At 39.1% G+C, this 17303-nt stretch overlaps 1 protein-coding gene across 1 annotated transcript; it reads left to right on the top strand.

The window, feature by feature from the left end:
• Nucleotides 1-4213: 4213 nt before the first annotated feature.
• Nucleotides 4214-16511, top strand: LOC113754822 (exportin-7-like). The gene is made up of 5 exons (XM_027299077.1): nucleotides 4214-4252; nucleotides 9241-9274; nucleotides 9720-9818; nucleotides 10022-10060; nucleotides 16374-16511. The coding sequence occupies exons 2-5, from the start codon at nucleotides 9263-9265 to the stop codon at nucleotides 16509-16511; spliced, it is 288 nt and encodes a 95-aa protein (XP_027154878.1). The 5' UTR covers nucleotides 4214-4252; nucleotides 9241-9262.
• Nucleotides 16512-17303: the final 792 nt, after the last annotated feature.

Here is a 17303-nt window from a genome sequence, read left to right as displayed (position 1 = left end):
CAAGCAATGTTACCATCATAGCCCTTCAGTTAGGCTCCAAAATTATTCAATTACAACACAAGTCTAATAATACAACCGGAAATCAGTTTTGAAGACAAAAGGCTAAACAGCAGATTTCACATTTTATAGTATTTTGGTCACAATTGGAGCTACGTTTATCAGATTAGGATACACTTTATACCGTTTCGAAGCTAACCTAAAGGGTTACAACTTTCATGAAGACAACTCAACCCAGTTCCTAGTTGATCTAGGTCGAATTTGCAGATTACAGAACCAGAATTTTATTGTCAGTCTGGTTATCAGCACTGGATTTAAATGGCAATAACTCAAACTACAAAATTCCGATTGTGGTGTTTTCAGATGCGTTGGAAAGCTGAATCATAGGGCTAAAACTTTAGTGTTTTGGACAAATGCTGATTTGATATGGATTAAAGTGAAAAATGAAGCCAAAAATGTGAAATCTCAAAACTGCCCGCGGAAAAGAATATTTTGCAGTCAGGGGTATTTCGGTCATTTCACATACTACAGTGCTCCCATTGAGCTGAATTTTATAGGCAGCTATATAACATCATTTCCTACAACTTTCATGTTTTGACCTAAGCCTAATTCGACCTCTAACATGGACGAATGAAGCTGGTCAGAAGCAGGGCAGTTCATTATCAAAGCTGGAAATTTCTCTACTAAAGCTGGAATTTTATAACTAAAGCTGGAAAGTCATATACCAAAGCTTAAAAGTTCACATCAAAGTTGAATCATCTCATATCAAAACTATCAAGTTCATCTCATGGCTGGAAAATGCATATCAAGGCTGGAAATTGAACATTAAAGCTGGAAATTACATGCTACCCTAACCAAAACCATAAAATCTTTCACAACCATGCTTCTTTTGGCTTCAATCATAACTTATCTTGAATGAATCTCAAGAGACAAATAAAAGAGATGTTTTCTAGAAACTTACCTCAAACCCCCAGCAAACCAGAGTTTTATTCCTCCAAAAACTCCACCAAGGTCTTCTCTCCAAGCTTAACTTAAGTTTAATCGGTATGGATTAGGGTTAGTGTTTGATTTTTTTCCACAAAGCAAGCAAGGAAATCAAGATGGAGTTTTTCTCTCTTCCTCTCCTCTCTCTCTCGGCCAAGCTTACAATAAAATGAAATGGTTGGGTTCAATGTGTACAAGATGAAGGCTAAGAAAGGCTTGGTCAAAGGGTCTTGGTCAAGACCTTGGATAGATTTTTTTCCTCTTTGTTTTTTTTCCCCCTAGCTCACGGTTCTCTCCCTCTCCTACTCTTAAGTTTGTTTTGTTTGGTTTTAAGACATGAAAGATGAATTGGTGTTAAGACATGATAAGAAAGTTTCTTAGTCAAAAATTGTGGCTAGCTAGTGACACTTGGCACCACTAATTTTTCTCTAGTTTTTTTTTTCCTTTCCTCTTGTTTTAAGTCAAATATTTCGGCTGGTATAAGAGATATTTAGGGCTGATATTTATGAAATAAAAGCAAGGAGATTAAGGTAATAAAATAGTGTTCAAGTGGTGCACCCGATCAGCAACAAACGGTGCACGTCGGTTCAAGCCGTTTTTCCTTAACTCGCCTGTACTAGTGTTTTCACTTATGATTCACTCACTTATTATTATCACTTCTAATCACACACTTTCTCTTATCTAAAACTCACTCTTAATCACCAAATTGAGTACACACTCCACACCGATTAATCACACTACCAAAAGACGTAAAAACCCTAGTTTACCTTAACGATGAAAGTAAAGGGAAAACCCTTGGTTCTATGATTAATTGTAACTATTGAGGAAGTGAATGAGTAGTAAAGCTATTGTAAAATAATGGATTCCAAATAAAAGGAAATTTTTAAGAAAATATGGGGGATTTTACAAGTCCTCACAATCACACTACCAAAATGCACAAAAAAAAACACACCAAAACCCTAGTATGCACAAAAACCCTAACTTATGCCCTTCCTTTAGAAAAATCAGAACTTGAGTTATAAATATAAAAAATTCATACAACTTGGCTTGTTAAAAACTATACTTCAAATACTAATAATCTTTAGAAGACACCTCAAAGAGATTTAGTTTATAAGTTGGTCCAAATTGAACCATAAGCTACTACAACATTCCTATGTTTACTTGTGCAGGGCAGAATTTTCAGTCAACTTTGCAAATTTTCTGGCATTTATAGAGATTGAATCAAACTCTGAATTTCATACCGTAGGAAGCCCTATGAGTCTAGTTTCAAATGCAACAAACGGAACTCAATTTCGAATTTTCTATACGAAGTTATAGCCAATTTCCCAAACCTGCGCAGAGCCTCCTGCGAAAATTTCTAGGTTTTCTAATAACTTAAGGTTATGAAACTTTTCTTAACAAAATTCACTCCCTTGGCTCACATTCAACCAAGAATCTAAGGCAAGTAAGTTTAAATGGGAGCTATAAAGACAAGTAAAATTTCGGGGTCTCACACTCTTGATCCAACCATTTAGTTTGTTGGGATCCAAGTGTTTGTGAGCAATTCAATCTTGCAACCAAACTCTGATACTATTTGTTAGGGAGAAACATTTCGAGAGAGCTCACTAAAGAACCCAATATCTAAGTCAGAAATCCAACTCTGACCCAAAAACTTATGCCATTAGATCTCGGCCTTCACTTGCATATTAACTGCTATTTCTCTATCTTTCAGACCAATGGGGGACATAATCATTTACTCATGAATCTAACAAATCTCCCCCTTCATGAGTAACCCCTCACATTAAACCCAAATTTACAAGCGCTTTTTTGAACCCACTTTAATAATCAACACAAGTCCACCTTAACATCTAAGGTCAATTTTTCTTTCAATCATGGACCCACTCTTCTTCAACATTCAAATTGCATGTTGGATCCCTGCCAACTGCCAACCCTTGGCTCCTTGGTGTAGCACCAACCGGACCCCCTGCCAAACTTATGGCACACCTGGTCCAACACCAATCAAACTCCTTGGCACTTTGGTCCACCACCAAAAATATAATTTTCACAATCTAACTCCGAGAAGGATCCACTTACCCACGAGTAGTCTAGTCTTGAAACCTGAAATTCTAATACAAATTTGATAGGGATCCAAGCACGGAACAAACAACTATTGAAATATCAAGTACACAACAATTTAATGACAAACAAGCCACAAGTATGGAAGATAAATGACACACCATATTTAATGTAGTTTAGTTCCACCATTGAGCCTACGTCCACGGAGAGAAAACCTGTTCTTTATCATGAGAAAAAATCCTATACAAGAATACAATTTAAACCCATTCCCAACTCTTGTATACCATCTCTCATTTCCCAAGAATCTTCTCTTACCCCATGTATAAGGCTACATGTCGCCCTTGTGTGCTCCTTGTGTGTCTCTTTATAGTTTGTCAACCTACATATTTATAGGGAATATTATTTCATCAAAACTCAAGCAATAATAGGAAACCAATACTAATTCCTAGACTTACACAGAATAGGAAATAATTTCTAAATTCTAAACAAAATAGGAAATTTCTTGACTACTACTTCAAATAACTAAAACCAATTAAAAAACTAGTTACTTCTACACAAAACAAGAAATTTGCCTAAATGAAATTAAACCAATTTTCTAACACAAACACTTTCCTGCATATAGTTGGTTCGCTTGAATCTGGTCTGAAAGGTCTAGATGGTGGTATATCCTCACAGGTATTTTTCTATAAACCCATCATGGAGCAATACATGACTTACACAGTGAATTTTTTTTCCATCTGTTGATTTCCTGCAAAGAATTTTTGTGAGGCTTCACAATGGGTGTATCTGCATTCATTTAGAGCATCATACTTACGTAGTCAGTAAAACAGGTGTTGTATACAAGCCCATAGTACAGTCAAAGTGTCAAAAAACTAGTATTCACAGAATTCATTTGCTAAGTGTTTGGTTTGACTGCTGATTTTGAAAGCAGTGATATTAAACAAAGGCAACTGGTCGTTAATACAACTAGTGTTACCCATTTTTAATGGTGAAATGCTGATGCATGTTTAAATGGATCCTTTACGTCGATGAATTTTGTGGCACACTGGTAGCTATGGTATGTCTGATAATTAGGTGATTGCTTTTATTTCTTATCAAACCTGTTCAGTTCTTGAATGCCAGTGTGCATCAGCAATTGACAATCTAGCTTCTTACTATTTCAACAACATACCATGGGTGAAGCACCCACTTCATCAGCTGCAGTTAGTCTGGCAAGGTGTAGACACCAAAATTTTATTGTAATTTCTTTTACTATTTATTTTTACTTATTATTTTGTCGTGTCAGTTTTACTCACTTTTTAGTTTTTTAGTTTTTATTTTTAGTTTTTATTTTATTTTTGGAGTTTTAGCATAGAATTTCTCGAAAAACAAAAAGAAGAGAAAAGCATTCAAAAATATGCTTTAGTTGTTTTTTATTCAAATTCAACGCTTTCTTGAAAAGAAAAAAAAAAGAAAAATGATGAAAAATGAAAAATGATGAGAAGAAAAAAAAATGAATGAAAAATTGCAATTTTTGCTATTTATTATTTCTAGTTCATTTTTTATCTTAATTTTCATTTCTCCATTAGTTATTTTTTATTAATTAGTTATCTATATTTTTGTTAAGTTATTATTAAAAAAAGAAAAAAAAAGAAAAAAAAGAGGCCACGGCATGCAAGCTGCGTATTTTGGCAGCTTGCAAAGAAGAGTGGTACATGGCCATCGGATGGCCTGGGTTGAAGAGGAATCTCCTCTTCCATCCTCACCCTTGAGGTGAGGGTTGGCCTGGTATAAATACAAGAAAGAACAACAGCCGCAAGCAGGAGAAGGGATGGGGAGATAGAAAAACAGCAAGGGGAAAAGAAAAGAGGGGAACGGCTAAGAAAAGAAAAACCAGAGAAGACTTGACGGCTGGTGGAGAGAGATGAGCGACTAGGGTCTTAGAAGAAAAGAACGCAGCTTTTGTGGTGGCTGGAAAGGAGATGAAGTGAGAGATTGAGGGGCTAGTTGACGGCAGAAAAAGAAAACAGAAGGAAAGAGGGTGACGGCTGCAAGGGAAAGAAGAAAAAGGAACGGGGAGCAGAATGACGGGGAGCAGAATGACGGCTGGAAATCTAGTTAGCGGCTGAGAACCAGAGAGTGAGAGAGCAGACGGCTAGAAACCAGGAAAGCGGGGGAAAGCAAAAGAGGGAGGAAGGATCTGGAAAAGAGAGAGAGCGGGAGGCGGAGAGGAAAAGAAAACGGCAACGAAGGAGCAAGCAGTGAAAAGGCAAAGGAGGAAGGTTTCGAAGGGGGTATTCGGCTGAAACCAAAGGGAGAAAGCAAGGAGAAGCGGCTGCCGGACAGAAGGAAAATGGCAAAACCAGGAAAAGACGATTCGACTGAGCAAAGATTTCATCTTCTGAATCAAGCTTTGATCAAAAGCTAAAGGTGATGTTTTTTCTACTCTGGAGCCATTTAGAAACTGTTGATTATGATAGAATGTAGAAAGTATTTGTCTTTACGCTTGTGTCATTTCCCTTCGTGAACCCTGTCTGCGAAATCTGGTTGGGATGGATGAATCCATGAGTATTGGCTGGATTTTAGGGACAGCTGTTAGAGTTTTCTCTGTAGGATTGTATGATGAGTTTCATGAAGCTGTCCGTCTAATGTTTATGAACGATCTTTATGCGTTTGAATGGACAAACCCAGAAAGTGACACAATACTTCAGGGAATTCCGTTTGATGTTTCCTCCTGGCCCGTTTGCATAAGTTGGGTGAATCTCGTTTGCTTGACCATTTTTTTGATCCCAGAATCTGTTTCCCTCACCTGTAAAAGTAGAAAGCTTGACCAATATTCAGTTATGTAGAATGATATTTACATGGTTTTTATGTTGTGATGTTCATGGGTCTCATGGAAGAAAGAGAACCAGTTTCTGATGCTATCGAAGGAGGGCTTAGATGATTTGGTTGTGTCAATGCTTTGTACCAGTTTGATGCTTGATGTCTCAATGGGTCGACTGAAAAGTGTAGTTTTGAATGAACACATCTAGGATTCATTAGAAAACCGACTTCGTTTCTTTGTTGTCGCATGCTCACCCATTTGGTTTTCCATTTGACCTGCAATGACTGGCTTCTTGCGGTAGGGTTGTATTAGTGCTGAAGTTTATTGGACTTTGGGGTAAGTAAGTTTGCTGGTTTGGGTCTGAAACTACCAGAAAATGTTCGAACAAGTTGTAAATTGATAGCAGAAAAATTGCAGCAAAACTTCTGTTTCCAGATTTGCATGCTTTTTCCTTTTTTTTGGCACATTAAGAATCCTGTCCAGATTATGTTAACTGAATGGTCTGAGACTTTTGTTAGTTTTTGGGTTCACAAATTCGTGAGCATTGCTTGACCATGCAGAATCAGCAAAGTCTCACAATTTTTCCACTTTTAGGCATGCGCTTTTGCTGTCCAAGTCTTTGTTGTGCCGCAGACTTGCTGCCGAATCATTTTGCATAAAATTCTCCAGTATTCGTATAATTTCCTTCAATGTTTGGTTTGTTGGATGAGGAGTTTATTTGCTTTGCTGGTTAAGTTCAATGTTGGACAGATGAAATGGCTATACTCAAAGCTGTCTAGAATCCATTTGTAAACGGAAATGCAGCAGACCTCTCTTTCAGTTGCAGCAGCTTTTGAACATCAAATGTTTGCATGTTTTTCTAGAATTTTGCATAATATCTTGCTAAGTTTTTTAGCCTATTAGATGCGGAAGTTCTTGATTTGGTTGCTTAGTTTTTCATTTTGATGTCTGGTGGATAAAGTTTAGATCAAAGTTGTGCATTTGGATGGGAATCTGCGTTTGGAAATGAAATTTCCAGCAAGTTTTATTTTCTGCCGCAACATGTGCTTCCCATTTGATCATTCGTTTGATTTTAACGGTTTGTGTTCCTGATTGGTTTGTGTTGAGTAAGGTGTTTAGTCGCCCAAAGATATTGAGTGATGGTCTTTGCTGGCTTTTTGTTTGAAGTCTTCTATGAAACTTGCATTTGAAAGCTTAAAGTGGCGGAAAATTCTGGATGAATGCTGCAGCAGAAAATTTGCTTTGCAGGATCTTTCTTTTGTGTTTGGTTGATTCCTTTTGTTTGCATTGTAAAGTGAGTAGATCAGGTGATGATTTGTTGTTGTGTGAACTGCATTCGATTTGGTCCAAAAGCTTAAGAAAGTACAAAAATGGGAAAAGAAGAAAGCCGTGCAGTTCTTGTTGCAGAAATGAAAGCAGAGTTTCTCTACGTAATTTGCATGCATCCTGCATGAATAATTTCCAGAAAAATTGCATTCCAACCCCCCAAGTTCCCCTTCGTTTCACTATGACCAAACCATTTGAATAATTTCATCAATTTGATCCTTCGCAGTTTTGATTTTTGCAACTTCATTGTTTGTTTGCTTTAATTAATTGCTATATTTTGTTTAATTGCATTTTAAATCGTGACTTTAGGGGCTTTTTGATCAAATGAGCTTTGTGGTGCACATTTCTTTTAATTTTTCTTGATTAAAGTGGTACCTTGACCTTTTTATTGTTTTGAAGCCATTTTTCCTTCATTTGATCATCATTGCAAGGGAGGTATAATTTCTTTTCCCTTTTTGGCTCTCCTACGTGATCCAACGTGCTAAGTGAAAATTGCATGTCTACTTCGCTTTCCTTGCCTTTCCTTAATTCCTTGCATTTATTTCATTTACTTTTGCTTTTATTTAAGTTATTCTTCGTGGGGTATGTGTACACCTCTTGGCTTGTAATAGATAGGGCTTGGAGAGCATTTTTGTCCATTTTCCCCTTCCCCTTTTGTTTTAGTTAGCAAATGTAATAGGTTCATTAGATTGATTGCTTGCTTTTGTTGCTACGTGTTAATTTGCTTTATTAGGCTCTTGCATTTAGTCGAGCATGCTAAGTGTTATGTGCTACGTGTTTATAGGTGATTGGCATGTCTACTTGCTTTCTATAGTCATAGATGAATGTAATGGATGAATGCACGTCACCACACTAGTCCAACGCTAGTTGTGGCTCATTGTCCCGTTTTCCACTAGTCCAACGCTAGTAGGAATTCATAGATATGGGCTAGTCCAACGCTAGACCCTTAGGGATTTCCCTCGCTAGTTCATACTTGCATGTTTCACTACATTTCATGCATTTTTCTTAGTTTTCTAGCATTTGGCATGCTCCTCCAATCCTTTCCCCTTCATTTTAGGTTTTTGCATCCTCATGCTAGGTATAGGGTACATTTGCCTGAGAGTCCCCTTTCGATAAGGGAAACGAGCGAGTGTGGCTACAAAATAGCCTTAGCACGCTAGTTCTTCCTTCTAATCAAAGGGAAAATTAAAGTCGTGAAATTAGGAGTCATTCCCGTACCCGATTTGATGCATTCCTCTAGGTTCATGCACTCTCAATCTTATCATATCACTTCCTCACTCTTTTATCCTCATTTTCTCACAACTTATATTTTTCTCAATCCACATGCCATGTTTGCACATTTTCCTTCTTTTATCATTTATTTTCTACCTCACAAATTGCACCCAATTGCACTTATATGTATCTACTATCATATTTTCATCCAATTGCACACAAACACCTTTATTTTCTCAATTTGCACACATGCACTTGTCTTACATTCGCACACATGCACGTTTTCTTACATTTTCACACTTGCACTCATATTTGAGTCTTCATTTGCATCATTCGCGACCTCTATGAGGACTTTCCTTATTGGCCACCACAACTCATGTGGTTGGGACCAAAAAGCCTCATAAGAGACATTTCAAATTTAGGATTGCATTTCTTTTTCATATCCATTAGTCATATCCAACATGCAACGCATATTTTGGGTAGAAGAATTGGGAAAAGAAGGGCTAAGTCACGCAACTAGTTTTGGCTAGGGTAAGGGAGTGCCTTAGGCTTTGCCTTTGCCTTCTCCCTTATCAAATGTGACCCCCGATCCCTTTCTTTGGTTACGTAGACCTAAAAGTTCTTAAAAAGGGGTTTGTTTACTTTGCTTTTCAAAAAATTCATTTTTGGGTGACTTGGTACACCCTAACTCTATACCAAGTGGCGACTCCATTTTCCATGCAAAAAACCCTTTTTGAACTTTGTTTGGCCAAATCGTCGCATTTTCAAGTCCCACGGCCTTTTATTTTCATTTTCACACACATTCACATACATATTCCACACACCACTTTCACACAACATCAAAAAGTGGGGCGCGACACAAGGCATGTTTCAGAATGTCCCACTATGTTCCCAGAGGTAGGCTGAGTATATTATTCTTGTGTACCAAAGTGAGCTTTATAAAGTAATGTCCTCATCCTCAAATTACAGAGGCTGATAATTCTACCATTCTGCATTGACTGTCTGTGGCAGTATGATTGCTTCATCTTAGTTTGCAGATCTGAAAGGCATTTAAAAAAAATAAACTGACAAACGCCTGCATTTTCTATCATGAGCACGCACTTGTAGTGCAAAGTATTAGCAAATATCTTCGTTTAGCAATGAGCGCACAGAGAGTTTTGAGATATCTGGATTATTGATATTGCCAATAAAAAAGTTCACCCAGAATCAATGGCCAATAAAAGAAAGTCTTCTACTTTGTTTAAATTAACATTGAAAGAGAGGGATTATTTGTATATATGTAGTTGCTTTACCTTTCTTCCAAGCTTTCTGCTGTCTTGTACTGATATTAGCTTTTGTTCAGATACTCAAGACCCTCTTTGAGATAGTTTTGTTTGAGGATCTTGGCAATCAGTGGAGACTTAGCAGACCAATGATAACCTTGATACTTGTAAATGAGCAGGTGATGTTCACAGCTATTCTTTAGCTCTTTTTTGTAAACCACTTCTTGCTGCTGCTTACAATGCGACACAACATATTGGGCCTAAGAATTTCCTTTTGTCTTATTCTAATGGCATTTTTTTAGGCCATTTGTTGTAAAAATTTCATTGTATCAATTAACTGTTTGTTTTCTCTTGACACGGATTGCAACAATTTTTTTTGCAGATACTAACAGATCTGAAAGCTCATATTTTGTCTTCACAGGAAAGTCTTAGTCTAGCTTTGACTATTTTTAATGATTTTTTCTTTTTGTTGTCAATCATAATGCAATACGTTGGTTTAGCATGGTTTTAGATGTTAGTTTCTGGCTGCTATAATGCGGTAGAACATATATTCTGAGTTGAAGTCCTTAATTGCAGCTTAAATATTCTAGAAAAAGCTAGAACTCTTTACCAAATTGTAAATTGATTAAAACTTCTTCACGGTCGGTCAAGTGAATTGGAGCATTTGCCTCTTTTTTTCCAGCAGTTTCCTTGGTGGCTGTTTTAGCACCTGTATTCAAGTTTAATTTTGGGATTTGAATATTTCAACCAAGCTAATTATGGGTGTTGATGGTCCTGTTGTTATCATTGTTATGTTGAACTTGGAAAATCAGCTTTTGAGATTGTGGGTTTAGAATATTTGACTAAAAAGGATATTTCAGTTATGTGTAATGACTAGCTCAGCCATTAGAAAAGATTGAAATGCAGTCCATGCAATCCATACAGTCCATTGAGTTAGTTAGAGGGAATATTCTTGTAGTTAGTTTGTTAGTCTGTTATTGCCTAGTCAGCATGCAGCCAAGACATCATTTGCATGCAGCTAGATATTATCTGAGCTGTATATAAGCATGAGGATCCGGAGGAGAAAGGCACTTTTGGCATTTGAATAAAATCTCAGTCTCTTCTTGCTCAAGTCTTCTTTCTTCTTCTCTTTTCTTTCTGGCTCCATTACAGTGGTATCAGAGCTTCCGATCCTTGGATTCGGGAGCTTGATTCACAGCCATGGCAGAAGGTACACGCCTTAAAACAATCGAGGAGCAGGTCCGAAAGCAGGAAGCTAAGTTGCAGACATTCATGGAGTCTACCAGTGAGGCTCTGAAATCCATGGAGGAGAAGATGCTGGCTAACTCCACAGAGTTTAAGGCTCTAGTAGCCGGCATTTCGGCGCAGATTGGAGGGATTAACAGGAATCCATAACAAGAAAGAGGACTCCTAGCCACCCCTACAAGTTCCTTGCAAGGCAACCCCAGGCCAGGACAGGTACATCAGGAAAGAGGAGAACGAAATGCCTTCATCCCAGGGGTGCCCAAGCTAGAGTTCCCCAGATTCACAGGAGAGCAGGAAAGGGATTGGATTCAGAAATGCGAGACTTTCTTCCATCTGTATGGCATATTGGATTCGCAGAAGATGCTGATTGCAGGAATGCACTTGGAAGGGAGGGCAAATGTCTGGTTCCAAAGTTTCAAACAGGATAAGAGGACATTTGGATGGGAAGAGTTCAAGGAAGGAGTGAGTCGCAGATTTGGAGACCTAGGGGATGAGGATGGAGTCGAGGAATTCAACAAACTGCAGCAATCCTCCACAGTAATGGCTTATCAGGAAAAGTTTGAGGAATTGAGAGCCATAGTACTGCTCAGGAATCCAGGGTTGAGTGAGAGTTATTTTGTTTCCAGCTATCTGAGTGGATTACAGGAGGAGCTCAAGGCACTGGTCAAAATGCACAAACCTCAGACCCTACAAGAAGCCTTCGAGGTCACAAGATGGCAGGAAAAGGCACTGGAGGTAATTTTCAAAAAGAGCAAGGCATCTAACAGGCTCTTTCCTTCTTTACAGATGAGTTCCAGTGGAGGAATGTCTATACACAGACCACCTGTGGCCAAGGCAGCAACAGTCAGCGAGGGAGATTCCACGAAGCAAGGTACTGTTTCTCAACCATACAAGAGAATCACCCCCACCGAGTTCCAATACAGGAAGGACAACCATTTGTGCTTTAAATGTGGAGCAAAGTTTGGACCAGGTCATATGTGTAAGGACAAGGGGGTACACATGATTATTGCTACTGATTTAGAGGACAGGATAGATGAGAAGGAGGTGATAGAATACATGGGTAGTGGGAACAAACAGGAGGTCGAACTATCCTTACATTCACTCACAGGGAATCTGCTCTCTAGCACCATTAGGTTGTTGGGGAAGGTTAGAGACTCTGAAATTTCTATTCTATTGGATGGAGGCAGTTCTAATTGTTTCCTTAAGAAGGCAGTTGCACAAAGGTGGCAGGAGCTTATCCGGCAACACAAACCTTTCAAAGTCAAAATTGCTGATGGTCAGAAACTTTGTTGCAGTCAGTGGATACCCAATCTCCAATGGAGCATGCAGGGACAAAAATTTTGCCACAGTGTGTACCTGTTAGATTTGGAGCCCTATGATCTCTGATCATAGGAGTGGACTGGATGAAAGCCTACAGCCCACTAACATTTGATTTTAAGCAACTGTAGGTCTCTTTCAGTAAGGATGGTGACATGGTGACACTGCGAGGGGATGAAGGTACTGCAAACACCAGGATAACTCAGGGAGAGGTGGCCAAAAGATACATGAGGAAGAAACTCAAGCAAGCTATGCAGGCCTGCACGATCAGTACAGCTCAGTCACAGGTAAACACCACTCCAAATATTCTAGAACCTCTGTTGATTGAGTTCCAGGATGTGTTTAGTGAGCCTAAACAATTACCCCCTAGAAGATCATTTGACCATCAAATCCCTTTGAAAGCTGATGCAAAACCATTCAAATTAGCTCCTTATAGATATCCCCACGTCCAGAAAACTGAGATAGAAAAACAAGTCAAGGAGATGCTGCACAGCGGCATCATCCAACCTAGTCACAGTCCCTTTGCTTCACCTGTCCTATTGGTCAAAAAGAAAGATGGTAGCTGGAGATTTTGTATAGAATACAGGCAACTTAACTCCCTAACCATTAAAGATAAATTTCCAATTCCCATTATAGATGATATTTTAGATGAACTTCATGGAGCTAAAGTCTTCTCCAAGATTGATCTGAGATCTGGTTACCACCAGATTTGCATGAACCCCTCGGACATTCCTAAGACAGCTTTCAAAACTCACTGTGGGCTCTACGAATTTCTAGTCATGCCATTTGGGCATACCAATGCTCCAGCTACATTCCAGGGCCTCATGAACTCAGTGTTTGAACCTTTCCTCAGAAAATTTGTCTTGGTCTTCTTTGACGATATTCTTGTATATAGTCCAGACATGGACTCTCATATTCGCCACCTTAGACAGGTCTTAGAGACCTTGAGATCTCATACCCTTTTTGCTAAGCTCACTAAGTGCCCTTTTGGACAAAATCAAATAGAATATTTGGGGCATGTGGTTATTGGTGAAGGGGTGAGTGCTGATCCTTCCAAGGTAGAGTGCATGGTGAACTGGCCAGAACCTACTGATATCAAGGCCTTAAGGGGGTTCTTGGGCTTGACGGGATATTACAGGAGGTTTGTCAAGAACTATGGATCCATAGTCAAGCCCCTCACTGATCTTTTAAAGAAGGATGGTTTTGTCTGGAACAAGGAAGCCAGTGCTGCGTTTCTTGAACTCAAACAGGCTATGAGTAACACACCAGTTCTGGCATTGCCAGACTTCTCAAAGCCTTTTGTGTTGGAGACAGATGCCAGCAATCAAGCTATTGGAGCTGTCATTATGCAGCAAGGACAGCCCATTGCTTATATGAGTCAGGCATTAGGTGCAAGAAATCAGGCTTTATCTATCTATGAAAAGGAGTTACTAGCCTTAATTGCTGCTGTTAACAGGTGGAGGCATTACTTACTGGGGTCTCACTTCATCATTAGGACTGATCATCATAGCCTAAAATACTTGCTGGAGCAAAAGATCTGGACTCCATTGCAGCAGAAATGGTTAACTAAACTGATGGGGTATGATTATGAGATTCAGTTTAAGAGGGGGAAGGAGAATGTAGTGGCAGATGCACTCTCCAGGAGGGGGAAGGACTCTCTTGAGCTCAGTGCCATATCCATGGTGAAGCCTGCATGGATCACTGACTTAGCTGGAAGTTATGAGCAAGATCCTAAAGCCAAGGAGTTGCTCACTGCATTAGCCATCAATGGCACAGAAATGCCTGAATATTCCTACAATGGAGGGGTCATCAGGTACAAGTGAAGGGTATATGTAGGGGCCTCTACTTAGCTCAGGCAACAACTCATTGCCTGCATGCACATGTCAGCAGTTGGAGGACACTCAGGAAATCTGGGTACCTACAAGAGAGCTAAGGCATATTTCTTCTGGCCTGGCATGAAAAGAGAGGTAGAGGACTTTGTACAGAGCTGTGACATATGTAAGAGGAATAAGGGAGAGAATTGTAAGCCTCCTGGGCTGTTACAGCCCCTACCCGTACCAGAACAAGCTTGGCAGCACATATCTATGGATTTCATTAAAGGGCTCCCTAAATCTGAGGGGTGTGATACACTGTTTGTAGTGGTTGACAGGTTTATAAAATTTGCACATTTCATCCCTTTAACAAGCCACTATACTGCTAAGAGTGTAGCACAAGTGTTCTTTGATCAGATATTCAGATTGCATGGCTTACCCTCCAGCATTGTGTCAGATAGAGACTGGACATTTACTAGCATATTTTGGCAGGAGCTATTCTCACGGCTAGGGACTCAGTTAAATTTCTCTACTGCCTATCACCCCCAATCTGATGGTCAGACAGAGAGAGTGAATAGGTGTGTAGAGACATACTTAAGGTGCATGTGCTCTGAACAACCTCGCAAATGGAAAAGGCTACTGGTAGCAGCAGAGTGGTGGTACAACACCAACTTCCACACTGCACTGAAGATGTCTCCATTTCAAGCTCTGTATGGCTACACTCCTACACAACTCAACATCACCCCAGGAGCATCGATGGTAGCAGCAGTGGATGATTGGATGGCAGAAAGAGTAAACTAGAATTTGATGCTCAGGGATAATTTGTTGAAGGCACAAAATAGGATGAAACAGAATGCTGATAGACTCAGGTCTGATAGAAGATTTGAGGTGGGAGACTTAGTCTATCTCAAGTTACAACCATATAGACAGACTAATGTGGCCCTGAGGAGGAACCTGAAGCTATCTGCTAAGTACTATGGACCTTTCAAGGTGCTGCAGAAAATAGGACCAGTGGCCTACAAACTAGAGCTGCCAACGGGTTCAGCAATCCATCCTGTGTTCCATGTCTCTCAGCTGAAGCCCTCTATTAAGGGGGAACCAGTCCAGTATTCTCTATCCACACTGGATGAACAAGGAGAGGTGCGAGTAGCACCCCAACCTGTGCTGGAGAGGAGGACTAAGAGGAGGGGAGGTCGGGCTACAGAGCAGGTGTTAATCTTGTGGGAAAATCTGAACCAGGATGACGCTACTTGGGAAGATGCAGCGGTCATCAGGTCTCAGTTTCCAGATTTTCCCCTTCAATCCTAGAGACTAGGATTTGGTTAAGGGGGGAGTAATGTAATGACTAGCTCAGCCATTAGAAAAGATTGAAATGCAGTCCATGCAATCCATACAGTCCATTGAGTTAGTTAGAGGGAATATTCTTGTAGTTAGTTTGTTAGTCTGTTATTGCCTAGTCAGCATGCAGCCAAGACATCATTTGCATGCAACTAGATATTATCTGAGCTGTATATAAGCATGAGGATCCGGAGGAGAAAGGCACTTTTGGCATTTGAATAAAATCTCAGTCTCTTCTTGCTCAAGTCTTCTTCCTTCTTCTCTTTTCTTTCTGGCTCCATTACATTCTGCTCTCATGTTAGCATGCAAGAAAATGCTTAAAATCCTACGCATCTGGAAACTTTTGAATGTCCAGTTATATTCGTGGAAGATGATAACCCCCATTCTGGGTTCCTCTTCCTTGGACACCTGACTAGTAAGCAGAATAGTGCTTCAGCTTACCAACACATGATTATTAAGAATATGTACCCAACTCGAAGGGGCTGTGGAACTTTTGAGCTTTCACGTTGCTGATAAAAAAAGAATCATCAACAACTTTGATAGATGTGCTTCAAGTGCAGGAAACTAAACATACATCAGTCGATGATTGGGAAGGATACAGGTTTACAAGTGTCTTCATAATGAAACAAAGCACAAGTAAAGCTATCTTGTACAGTTAAGAATGGTAAATATTGTTGTAATGGTCAAATTACTAAATATTGTTGTAATGGTCAAATTACAGCATGACTTAAAACTAAAATGAAAATATTAACTGAATTTTGAATGACAAGGATGGCAAACAGATTTTATCAATTACCCTGGTAGTTAGTATACGTAATAATTCTCAACTGCGAAAGAACTAGGCATAGTTTTGTATAGAGTGCTTTTAATTGTATGCAAGAGTTTACTTGATTTCAGCTTACTGTTGTAAACTGTCTTGCCCAAAGAGCAATTACTAAGATTTGCATGCTCTGCAAATGTGCCTGTTTTGGTTGCTCCATTATTTCCATTGGCAAAATGACAATTTTTCTGGTTTTATTGCAGCCAATAGATCAGCATCAGCGCCTTTCCCTGTGCTTTGACAAATTAATGGTTGATGTTAATCGAAGCTTGGATTCAAACAATCGAAACAAGTTTACCCAGAATTTGACATTATTTAGGAATGATTTTCCTATGAAATAGCTATATGCTTGTGGGATTACCTCCAATTTTAATCCACTTGCACTCATAATGATATCTGTCATCTTGAGGATTCTTCTCCGTGTTACAGATGGCTCCTAATATGAAAATTTTCATCCCTGGCAAACACCAATCATTCAGGAGTATTTTGAGTGCATTTGAGAAGTAGCATACTAAATGAACTTGTACTAATTTTGATGTGCATAATTTTTTGAATGAGTGCATAATTTTTTGAATGAGTGCGTAATTGATGCCTAACATCCATCAATAGAACTTTTCAGGTTGTGGCAGATTTACGTAATGCATCTATTTTGAATGTATTTTGAGCTGTTCTGTAGGAGAATGCTTAGTTATATTATTTGTAAGGTGAACTGGTTTTCAGTTGTAAATGCTATGTTGATCATTGATCATTTACTAACTTTTGGTTGTAATGGTGCTCTTTACAACCAAAATCTGAATTCCTTGTTATTTGATTTCATTTAAGCCCTGTTATAGATTGTTACTACTATAGAAAACATCTATGAGGTATTCTATGGTTCTTTCATAAGAGCTAGTCATGGTATCGATTGCACTTTTTCCTAGGGGTGTTATCAAATCAAGTTTCAAGTCAAGGTGAGAGATGCGACTAACTGAAGAGACTAAGAGAAATTTTTTATTAGATTTATGTAATAATAATTTATTAGCTATGTGACGCCCCCACTTCTCCCTAAGGCGAACCAAAGGGTATCAGCGGGACGCCTGCCCAGCTCTCGCCAGAACTCAGTACAATTTCAGTTCAAACTTAAGGTATAATAC

Source organism: Coffea eugenioides, chromosome 2, assembly GCF_003713205.1.
Source record: "Coffea eugenioides isolate CCC68of chromosome 2, Ceug_1.0, whole genome shotgun sequence".
Classification (NCBI taxonomy): Eukaryota; Viridiplantae; Streptophyta; class Magnoliopsida; order Gentianales; family Rubiaceae; genus Coffea; species Coffea eugenioides.
The sequence above is the reverse complement of the archived record's forward strand: the minus strand, read 5'-3'. Positions and strand labels throughout refer to the sequence as shown.